Below are 12,336 nucleotides of genomic sequence, written 5' to 3' on the forward strand. Positions count from 1 at the left end.
CCCAGTTGAGTAATCTGTGTTTTTGTAATATTGGACAATGATGAAAAATGCTTGGTTTCTTGTCCAGGATTTTTTGTTTGTGAAGTGATTGCAGAGGTTTCGGAGATGTAACACTAGCTTGTGACCAAATGGGTAAACAGTAAGTGATATCTGATATCTGATATCTGATATATGATATCTGATGTGACATGCAAGTGCATTTTGGGGCCTTTTTTATTTTAGTATTTATCACAGAAAGCTGTATGTCACATGCAGATTTGCCTTTCATGTAAGTAGCACAATGCTTGTATATTAAAATTAAAACAGAAGTTTAAGTTCTGAATGCATGCTTTATTTCATTCTGTATTCTAGTACATTTACTCAAGTACTATACTTTACTTTATCTTCATTTTATGCAACTTTATAACTTCTATTGCATTACATTTCAGAGAGAGATATTGTACTTTTTACTTCACTGCAATTATTTGACAGCTTTAGTTACTAGTTCTTTAACAAATTAAGATTTTTACACATAAAAACATACTTTGATATGGCATGTTTTCATATTAATTAAAGTATAAACATGTACAGTTGAAACACTTGGGCCTAGTTGATTAACTGATTAGTCGATTGACAGAGAATGTATTGGCAGCTGCTTTGTTAATCATTTATTTTCAATGCAAAACCTGTTCACGTGTCAAATGTAAGGATTTGCTGTGTCAAATGTAAGGATTAAATTAAAAAAATGTTGGGGCTTTTCTGCCTTTAATTTGATAGGACAGCTAGGCGAGAAAGGGGAGAGAGGGGGAAGGTGTGCAGGAAATTGTCACAGGTCAGATTTGAAACCTTGGACCTCTGCATCGAGGACTAAACCTCTATGTATATGTGTGCCTGCCCACTGATCCAACCCGGCCACACTGCTTTTTCTTTTAATGATTTAAATTTGATTATTCTTACATTTAATTATGTAACATTTTTAATACAGGACTTGTAACAGTATTTCACAGTGTGGTGTTAGTACTTTTACTTAAGTAAAGGATCGGAATACTTTGGATACTTGTATTTGCCCTATGAGGAGTTCAGGGCCTACATTTTAGGACATGTCATTTGGACTCTCTCTAAAATCCTTCTGCTGCCATTTGCTCTGCTGGCCTCCAGCCCATACCTCTTAGTGAACAGTTGTGTCTCACTCCTCTTTACAGATTTTATCCTCCTCCAGTCACATTTCTTTCCTGTCAAAAAGAGATGGAAAGAGAAATAACTTGGGTAACAGTAACACTCATTCTCCATGTCCATTGGGTTTCCTTGAAAATACAAAACATTGGCTCGTCTGGAATAGCTTATACTGTTACTACTAATCCCTGTCTGGCTAACTGCTGCCAACATCATCCAGACTGACACTTTGTTTCCCGGATTTAAGTTCAGTTGTATAATTCTCTTTGTTCGTCTGCCATTCAACCAGCAGTGGAGGCTGAAGCTTTCAGACGCTGCTGCCTCAGGACTATATGCTTTAACAAGTCCTGGACTCTCTGATGTAAGATGTAGTAGAAGTGCGCTCGGGTTACATAACAACCCCTCTACAAACTCACAGGGATAGAGAGATAAGTAGAGGTGTAATTCAGCCTGGTTGACCAAGCACATCCACGTTTTCCATTTTTCAGTTTCTCCATCTCACACTCACACACGTCTCTCATGTAGATAAAACCCATATTTGAAAATCTATTCGAGCCAGTTTGCTCCAAATGTCATGGAGGCCCCCTCACTGCAGTCCAACAAATCTTCTGCCAGGCTGCCAGCTGCGGACGGCGTTGACCGACTGACGTCATGCTTTGGAAATAAAGCTGTGGTACAGGGGAGGAGCACAGGAAGAACCTACAATTACTGCACGACTGTTTGTAATTCTTTATGAGCTACTTTCTGGGAATGGGACCAAGCTTTTGAGACAGAGCCATCATACAGACACCTCCACACAAGTTTAAGCACAAGCTCACTCATGATCTGGTGTTAATATCTGCAAAACTGCACACTCAGCAATGAGGCCAAAAAAAAGGGGTTGTATACTTGACAGTTTGAGCTTCAGTAGACAGCAGAGTTAACAGGGGATACGTGGCTAAAAAAATACCAGACTAACACTTGCTCAGAGCTGTCATCTTGTATGTCTAAGTGTGTGTGTGTGGTGAGACTAAAGGCATATTGGCTTTCTGGATGTTTACACATGCCATGCAGGCGTAATGCATTCCTTTCTCATCCTCTCTTCCACTTCTGTCCCCATTAGGAAGGAGTTATTTTAGTGTGCACTCTCGGTTTTGAAAATTTGGCCATGTGAGGCATCAAACTCTCCTTTCATTGTTATAAGAATTAGAAAGTATTACTTCAGCATTTAACACAGGTTACTTAAAAGATTTCTATAGTTTGGTGTTGTTGCTTTTTGTCCTATTCTCTATCTTTTGGATCAAAGTTGAGTTGTTTTTTTTCCATTTATCTTTTTATTCCAGAAATATTGCTCAATACAAGTCTATATAGAATAACTACTAAAGCCACAATAGACACTTGAAGTTACCCAGACAGCCAGTAGGGCGAGGTGGAGGGCTTGGCTTTGCCCCTGGCATGGATGAGATGCTGCCTTCAAGTGCTATTAGAAATGAAATATACCAACCACCAACAGAAAAGAGCATTAACAGTAGGCTATATAAAAAGCACTACATCTTTTTTGCAGTGTTTAACTGTTTTTAGAATGGTGAGCAAAGTGGGGTGCTGCTGGTTTGCGTCAAATAATAAACCCACCAACCTACATTACTGAGTTATTACAGTCCCAAACCACTGGTCTTCTTCTGGTCAAGGCGTATTGGTCGTATCTTGCTTCAGGATTAAAACCAACAGACATCACACCTTTGAGGCCATAGCTCCTGAACTTTGGACTTGAATACATTTAGTCCTATATACTTATGTTTATACACTGGTTATCTATTTTATGTCTGTTGCATTTTTTCGATTATTATGCAGCACTATGACATCTGCCCTAAAAGTGTGCTGTATATACTTCCTTATTTACAATAATAGACTACACATGCAATAGGCTACATTGCCTAAAATACAAGAAAAAGAGGAACAGCCACTAATGAGTAAATGGGTAATCTGGTCCTGTCAACCAGGCTACCCTTACCTTACTTTAACAGTCGATGTTAAAGTATTTCATGTTAAACTATTTTGTATTATTGTTATTATTATTATTATTATTATTATTATTATTATTATTATTATTATTATTATTGTCAGTGGTTACTTAAAATTAGCAATACCTCATTGGTAAACTCTGTTACAAGTAGAGATGGTCCGATACCGATACCGTTATCGGTATCGGCTCCGATACTGCCTAAAACGCTGGTATCGGTATCGGGAAGTACTGGAGTTTATGCACCGATCCGATACCACGTAATAAAGCCCTAAAAAAAATCTATGTTAAAGTAGTTTATTTATGTTCTTTTTCTGTTATAACTGACAAACTGGAGAATAAAAGAAAGTTCTGTGGCATTCATTGTTTGTGTTTGTTCATGTTTTACAAAGAGTTTAACGTGAGTCAGACAAGCAACAAAGAAAGAAATCATATCACATCCATACAGGCATAGTAGTATACAATTGTTAAAACATAATAAAATATATGACACACTGGTATTGGATCGGTTCTCGGTATCGGCCGATACGCAAGTGCAGGTATCGGAATCGGTATCGGGAAGAAAAAATGGTATCAGGCCATCTCTAGTTACAAGTAAATGTGCTATATTCACACTTACGTAAGTGGAAGAATTGGCAGCTAAATATAGGCTACTTAAAGTATTCTTGTTGATTCGTGGTAGATACATCAATGTGTAAGCAGTATTATATTTACGTAGATGGTCAAGGACGATAAAGCTCATTTGAACTAGGCCTACTTTAATAGTCTGTTGGGCAGTTTAACAATGCACCATATAGTTTATAAGATGTTTTATATGTAAACTGTTTATCTTCAGAGTAAAGAGCAACTGCAGCTCTCAAATAAATGTTAATGGGGTAAACAGTGCAATAGTCGACCTCTCTGAAATATAATAGCAGAAAATGGAAATAGTAGCCCAAAGAACACATCAAAATTGTGCTTATCGGTAGTGCTTGAGTAAATGCTTGTGCTACTTTCCACCACTGCTTATCATATTTCTATTTTCAGTCCCTGTAACTGTCGAGGAAACACCAATCATACTTCTAAATTCGAGTTTTACGAGGCATACATGAATGCACCATGGGATTGTAGCCTACTTTGAAGCTGGCGGGTTGGGCCAGACTCCAGTGAATTACAGAGACCTACCGACCGAGGGAGCGGAGAAAAGTCCGGCGCAGACACACGGCTCTAATCTCCAGAAACAGAGCGTTAAACCAACGCAAGTGTGAAAAGAGAAGTTCTGATTTTGGTGTAGCTCGCTTCTTCTCGGCTTCACCTTTTAGGATCGTACAAACCAATGTGGGATAGTGATTGGAGTTGACAAACCTGCTTCACTACTGTATTTCCCCCCCACTCCACCCCCCTCCTCTCCCGCTCCACACAACCAGGAAATTGTCGAGGTGTGCTTTCTTTATACCGCTAGTGGCTACCCCGTTTGCGGGTGTAGATGCGCCCTTTTCGCCGATTTTTCTCGTTTTTTTATTTTACTAGTTTGACTTTTAAAGCCGGGCTTCAGCTCTGAAGTCAGCCAAACTTCCCTACGAGGAGAGGATCTCCACTCTGGCCGAACAATGAGGTGGGTAAAGCGGCTCAAATCCCTTCATCTGCATTGTGTTTCCAGCCTACATTTTGTGTTTCGGCCACTGGTTTCACAAAGGCGACTGTTCAGTTCTGACCCTATAATATCTCTTTGGAGTCTGCCTAGGAGTTTCGCCACAGCAGTTGTTTCCAACACATCAAATCACATTTTTCATTCACAAATTGCTCGAGCTTCTGCCTGTTTTAGTGTTGTTTTAACCAACTCACAGGAGCACACGCTGTTTAGCAGGTTTTGTGACCTTTGCTAACTTTATTGCTTGTGTATCAGAAAGTATTCGTGTTAGCATGGTCGTACCGAAAGCTTGTACCGGTACTACCACTATTTCAAGTGTGGCTGCCTTTTGGGGAAATATTCCTAGGTTGGGTTTGTTGAGCTGGTCAGATTACAAAAATAGATTTGTTTCAAACACTCCATGTTGACTATTGTTTTGCTCCTTTGGCTGCTGTACTTTAGTATTATTGTGCACGTACCTAAACTGAACCGCTATCATGCATAAATAACGACGATATAAAAACATAAGTGAACAACAGTGTATTCATAACGAAGGTCAGGGTAGTTTATAGAACATGTGAATGAGACTCGGTGTCCTGCTCAAAGGCACTTCAGCTTGGTGGATTCTCCTCTATACAGGGGGCTCCTTCAGTGACACAATGCCCGCTCGGGCCACCCTGCTGCCCAGAATACACTTGCTGTTTATATCATGTCATGCATTTTCACAGCCACACATTGAACCTATCCCTCTTTTACTATTTTCGCCCTCTGGGAAAACGGAGGTTTGCGCCGGGAACCAAATTTCTCAGTGGAAAGCCCATGTACACAAATTCCACATCCTGTCACAGCCTGTGCAGTTGGCAATTACATGCTTTGAAGCCACGGGTCCTGGCTGGGCCTTTTCTTCTTCTTCTCTTTTCCTCAGATATTAACATTTAAACAGAGCAGCACTCCACTTATGTCAAGAAACAACTTTTTTGTCTTTTGAAAGCTTGACAGATGCGAGTTTAATTCAGGACCATAAGGTACAGCGGAGTACAGTGGTACAGGGCGGATAACCTGTGTGATTAGTTCTTTATCTCCAATCTATTGCACTGCCCTTACTGTAACAATATATCGCAGCTCGGCACATGGGTTGGTCCAGGGTTTGTATTTGTTTTGCACATATTTCTGCTTAGTTACTTTGATTACAGCAGGAACAGGAGGCACTTTAGCTGCCTAAAATCCTGCAACAATCGCAGTAATGCATAAAAAAACAACAACTGATGAAGCCATTAATTAAGTTAATGCAATGATCAGAAGAGATTGTTATGGTAACATACAATACAGAATAAGCATATAATAATAATAATAATAATAATAAAGTGTGTGTGTATATATATATATATAGCAATAAGCATATGAATGTTATCTAGCAAAGCATAATAAATTATACAATTAGTAGAAGAATTCACTCTATTTTTCTCTTTGATATACCTGTGGTGTGGGAGTTATTGTTACACACAAAGATTCAACATTCAAAATCCTTTTATTAATCCCACAATGAGGACATTCACAATGTTGCAGCAGCAAGGAATAGAGAAGAAAGTACATGACACTCTTAAGATAAACACACAATAAGTAAAGAGAAAAAAATAGTAAACTGTTGTATTTACAGTATTTTACACATCACCTTGACAACACTCTCTCACAGGCACTATGGTAAATAATAAAACACTGTGGTACCCCCGCTATGGTACTAAATTGAATTATTACACATCATACAATAAGATAAGCAAACTGCTTTTATTGTGCATTCAAAAAATACTTCCCCAACCATAAACCAGTGCAGCAACTAGACCGCACCAAACACACTATGTAAATGTTAAAGTCTATTACATTTTTGTCTATATTCAGGTTTCATCATGACCTTCAAAGTGGTCTCGCCTAGCTGTTGATAGGTGAAATCTGTCTTGATAATAGAAGGTCTTCCTTTATCTGGATGCTGTTCCTGTTGGCCCTCCATTGTGGCCTCAACAGTGGATGCCATCTTGTATAATAGGTAAAGACTGGAATGCAGCTCCACTCATGCTCATTGTCATTTGTGCCTGTGGTATGTGAATGTTGACACACAGTGCAGTCAGTTGGTCAAAAGTTCAACAATTTGACCCAGTTGAGAAAAGGTTTCAGTAATGCATCCTAACTTTAAGCTACCTTTTTACATTTGAAGTCAATAGAAACGTTCTGCTATTCCACTCGTACGGCGTTATCTCCAATGACAACCTTTAGTGCACATCTGTTGGTTCAAAGCAGATGCTCCTAAATACAAATCGATGCTAAGATCACTGTATCAGCATTTCAGACTTTCTCATCCTTTGGTTAGGTGACACAGGAAGTGCACCCATCTGCATAATGACTCACGGTTATTGTCAGAGGTGACTCCTGTTTCCCACCATGACTCATTGACTGGGTCTCTGTGACTAAAAGATTTATGTCCTATCAGACACCAGCAGTATGGCTGCCTCAGGCTCAAGAATTAAAGCATATGACGTAAGTAGACAGGTGTAATGCATCTGTTTGCAATCTAACGAGTTCCCTGTGCTCAGTTTAGAAGCTTGACATGCCTGGAAGCGATGCAAAACTGGGCTCCTCCGCTTTTCTCCTTCCTTACACTCTTGCATGAGCTTTTTATTGATCAGCCTTAAAAGCAGGGAAATGGCCTCCCCCTCAGTCTCCTTTTGTGTGTCGGCTCCAGCTTCTTTCTGCCTAGGCAGTAACTGGAAAGGAATGCAGCTCTAACAGTGATCTTTGCAGTTTTGCTGTCAGTCATATCCTCTTCCTCTATCAGATGTTCAACGTCTTGACCTCATGTCCCAACAGGACAGTAACTGTTATTTAAGGCATTTAGCAATGTTATTGCATATATTTCCTTGTAAGGACAACAAGCTGAAACTCATTGGTGTTGTGATAGCATCACGTTTATGACACGGTGTTGTGTAATTTTCACAACAGTGTGTGTTGGAATGGGTCTCTACTTGTTCTCCTAATTCCTTTGCACAGTTGCACAGCATTTTTGTTTTCTTTTGAAGTCCGATATTTGTGTACTCTAAGATCCCTTCAATTTTCACTCAAATGCATAGCTAAAGCTATGTAAAACTGCACTTGTCTTAGCAGTTGGACACATTTCTGATTCTACTTTTTATTGTCTTTTGCAAACTGTATCCGAATACATGGGATACATTTTGCATACCTAAAATTATAGCACTTTTAGTGCAAACATAAACAGTTTATAAATTAGTTTTTTAACCAAAGGTCTCTTAATATCCACACTTACCCCCGCACCCCAGAAGCAATAACAATTTGAGGTAATTGGAGTGTGCTTGTGGGAATTCTTTTCTACAATGGATTAAGAATACACTTTATTTCATGCATCATAAAGAGTTGCATGTTGATATGCTCTTCAAAAGACTCACTGTACAGTTGGTGTGACAGTGTGTCTAAATGATCACAAAAGCCTGTATGCTTCATCACTCCACAATCTCCATTATTGAAGTGGTCTTGCCCTGTGAGTTTGTCTCCCAAAACACCCAATCACTGCAACCCCCTCCCCTGAACCAATTTACCCCTATGGGTCCTCCCACCTCTCATACTCATAAATAGGCCATTATGCTGGCCTGCCTCTTGGATTAGACGCTCTGCTACATGAGTTGCTTAACATACAAAACCTACTATTGTCTACTTGGAGACAAATCCAGTTTCCTTGTGGTGGCTGACGTTTTTCTTCTTTAATTGTGCTGTTATGTTATATTAGGCAATTATTAGAGCTGTAACAAATCCAAATTTTGCTGTACAATTAATTGTCTCAGAAATAATTGCGATTAAAAATATAATTGTCATACATTGTAAAACATTGTATTTATTTGCTTAAATGAACAGAAAATTGACAATAGACCGATCATCCTCATCAATAAAAACAGAGCGTGTTCAATTTATCTGGCTTGAAGCAGCTACAGCCCAGGATGTTTGGAGTTGCTAAAGTTGCAAAATTCACTTACCATCAACCATTATACCCCTTAGGACCTTAGCTAATGTTAGCAAACAAGTTGTTATTTACAGATTAGAAAAATAAGACCACAAATCCCCATAGAACTAGCATAATGAATGACCATTTCCCCTATAGTGCCATCATTTACGGTAACATTATTAATTTAACAAAGCACAAGAGTAGATTAAATACAATAGACACTCTATCTACATTACTAAACATAAGGCTGGCCGATATGGAGAAAATCAAATATCACGATATTTTTGACCAAATACCTCTATTGATACCGCAACAATATTGTAGTGTTGACTAATGGTGCTTTCACAAAATATTTACACAATGAGATTTTTGATAAATAATCATCAGTAATGTGGATATAATGACTAAGTGGGTAAAGGCAAATAATAGAACAATTACAACATTCTGGTTAGTTCAGAAAATGACATAAATTTAATGTAATGCAGCCTTTAAAACCAGGAAAAGACAACAGTTATGCCATATTACGATATCCAAATACGAAGACGATATCTTGTCTCATATCACAATATCGATATATTGCCCAGCTCTACTAAAACACATATAAAGGTGCTTTAGTGGATTTCTAAAGTTAGAAAGCTGACTTGACTTGCAACTGCACTCTGGTAGGAATCCATAGATCATGGGGTAGCTACCGTTCTGTGACACTACAGGGTGTACGTGGGTATTGGAAACGTGTTTGAAAATGATGTGGTTAGACAATCATGTAATTGTTACAGGCCTAGCGGTCATGCTCTCTCTGTATGGTATTGTTTCTTTTGTGATCACTAATTTTAAACTTGACTTTTACCCTAACTAGCTTTTTGATCATGCATGCATTACCCATATTTAGTAGTTGTTCACTAAGCTAGGTGTTTTGAAACCGTTGAATCTTTTGTCTCAGGAATTTAAATAAATAATTGATAAATTGTTCAAAAATGGGTAAAATAACCAGATTGGACTGAATCTGCTTATGTATTGTGCATTAAGTTCCATACCTGATGAATAATGGTTCTTCATAAAATGTATGTGAATGTTATGTAAATCCAATTATGGCTGTAAAGTGGTCCTCATTGACTGGTTTAATACATCCAGAGATAATAAAGAGATATCTACCTTGTTCTAAATGGTATGACAAAATATCTGACTGTTGACAATATTAGATCGTTAACTGGATGGATTCAGTGTTTTGCCCTCATTGTTCTCCGGGAGAGGGGAGAGAGGGAGAGAGAGAGAGAGAGAGAGAGAGAGAGAGAGAGAGAGCTCTGCGACCGTCCGACCATTCCCCTTTAAGACAGTTAGCCATGTGGGCAACGTGTTAGTCCAACGGGCTTCGTAATGGGAAGTGAGGCTGGGTAATGACGCTACAGTAGTCAGTGTTTTATGTACGCTGCAAAGGCAAACGAAATCGCCTGATTAATGCAACATAATCGCGACACCTCTCGGCCATTTTTCACCGCAGAAAGCTGCTACCAGCCAGGCTAAAGCTAATATAGTTAGCCTTAAGGCTCTGACACACCAACCCGACGACCTACCGTCGGCAGAAAAGGCAGTTGGACTGATCAGTCTCCCCGAGTTGGTCAAAAAAGTGCCTTGGAACACACCGAAGTGATGCCGGCTTGAGCGTATGTTCGTGAGACGTAATACGTCTCCATAACAGCAGCCGCCTCTAATTTGTATTGTCGCCCAAAAAATGAAAAGTGGCAGCTGATTGGACGAACGCGTCACGTGGGTCTGGCTTCTCACAAATTTCAAAACCGACTATAATGGCAGCTTGTTCGGAATACGATCTTGTATTTTACGAAAATAGTTTGCCAAAACGTGTTTCTGAAAACATTTTAAGCGAGAAATAGGCCGTGCAGTTGCTGAATCTGTCTTCATTTCAGATCAACAAAGGAAAAGATTTTCGTCCGATTTTGAGAGGTGTTCGTCACGCTTAGCCCGCTCGTCATTTCTGCTAATTGGTCATTGATTCCAACTGCCCACTGGCCGATTCAACAAGTAAAATCGTCCCAAATGAACGCTGACAGCTCCTCCGACTGACGACTGCACGGAACACACCAAACTGACACAGCAAACCACCACTCACAATCCATGTTGATCAATTTATCAAACAACCAAAGCAGGCCGCTAGTTGACCACAACCTGAAATTTAGAGGAAGCAATATGCATGCATTAGTAATATCATTCACTTTAGCCTGGATTGATAGGTCAGTCATCCAGTGTATTTCTACCTGATTTTCCTCTCCAAAATCACTTCAGAAGAGTAGTCACAGTGCTTACTTGCTTTGGTGTTTGTATTATTTCCAAATAGAGGTATTTATGGCATCTTGTAAAAATTTGTCTTTTTTCATATCGCAATATATATCGCAGGAAAAATATATCGCAATGTCATTTTTTACAATATCATGCAGGCCTACTCCACATCAAACGCTACATAACGCCACTAATGCAGCAAACTTCCCGGACAACAATGAGGTCAAAACAGCATCACCGATCTATTTTTAACTGAATATTCTCTGATCCAGCTGATCTTAAAACACAGAATCCGTCAGAACATTAGCATGTTCACTACCAAGCCTGTTTGTAACCTTTAGGCTGCCAGGACGTTTCAACTGACTTTAGCAGTTTAGATAATACACTTAACTGTCCTGCTGTTACAGATTTGAACTAACCACAGAAAGTTGCCTCATTCATGGACTCACGGTGGTGCGCCGCTGCAGAATGAATATAGGGAAGACACAATGGATATTTGGCATTCAAAAAAGATTTCTGACTGGGGTTCCTATTGGCTTGGCGGTCCACCAGGACTGTACAATTATAAGGGGAACATGACTTATCTTCTAGCCATCACCAGCGTTAAGTAGAGCAGGACAAACAGCTCTACAGTGGCTGAATGAAGTAAAAGACATCTACAAAACCCTGTGGTCTTTTTGCATTAGCCAGACTGAGAGTGACATCATCCCAGCTAAAGGAGAGCCTGGGTCTAACAACATAGTAAAACCAAAGCTTGTTGTGGGCAGAAGTGCTGTAGTGATATATTGTATGGTCAGCACTGCTAATGGGCACAAAGATACAGTGTGTTCATCAGGGGTCCACTGCTTAATGGAGCGTAATGGATGCCAGTTGCTATAAACACTGCTTAAGCATTCCTGTCTTTCAGGTCTTCAGATCTTAACTTCACTTATCTGGTATGATGTTGATTACTGATACACAAAGGCTGCATTAGATCAAACAGTATTGAAGGAAACCCAGCAGATTATTTGCTGGGCAGCAGTTTCCTTATATTTATCAATAGGCACCACTTACACTCTGGGTGGTTGTTTATAACTAAACAGAAAAGGCAAGTCTTAAAAGTAGAACCTGTTTTGACTTCTTCAGTTAAAGACTGAACCATTTTCTGCATGGGTGACAATTTTTTTGCATGATTAGCGATGCACATAATTATGTTTATAAAAACAGTTGTTGCTCCTCCCACTCTGTCTGATCATTCTGTCTAAGCGGTAGTCTGGTCTATTTGAATGGTATCATTGTGGA

The 12,336-nt window shown here is 39.4% G+C and overlaps 1 protein-coding gene across 1 annotated transcript in view; it reads left to right on the plus strand.

Annotated features, from left to right (window-relative positions):
• Positions 1 to 4,286: 4,286 nt before the first annotated feature.
• vaspb (vasodilator stimulated phosphoprotein b) overlaps positions 4,287 to 12,336 on the plus strand; it is a 36,742-nt gene continuing 28,692 nt past the window's right edge. Inside the window, exon 1 of the mRNA XM_039782081.1 lies at positions 4,287 to 4,745. Within this exon, the coding sequence (XP_039638015.1) occupies positions 4,741 to 4,745 (5 nt within the window). The 5' untranslated portion in view covers positions 4,287 to 4,740. The remainder of the gene's footprint in view (positions 4,746 to 12,336) is intronic.

The sequence above is a fragment of the Perca fluviatilis genome, chromosome 2 (assembly GCF_010015445.1).
Source record: "Perca fluviatilis chromosome 2, GENO_Pfluv_1.0, whole genome shotgun sequence".
Taxonomy (NCBI): Eukaryota; Metazoa; Chordata; class Actinopteri; order Perciformes; family Percidae; genus Perca; species Perca fluviatilis.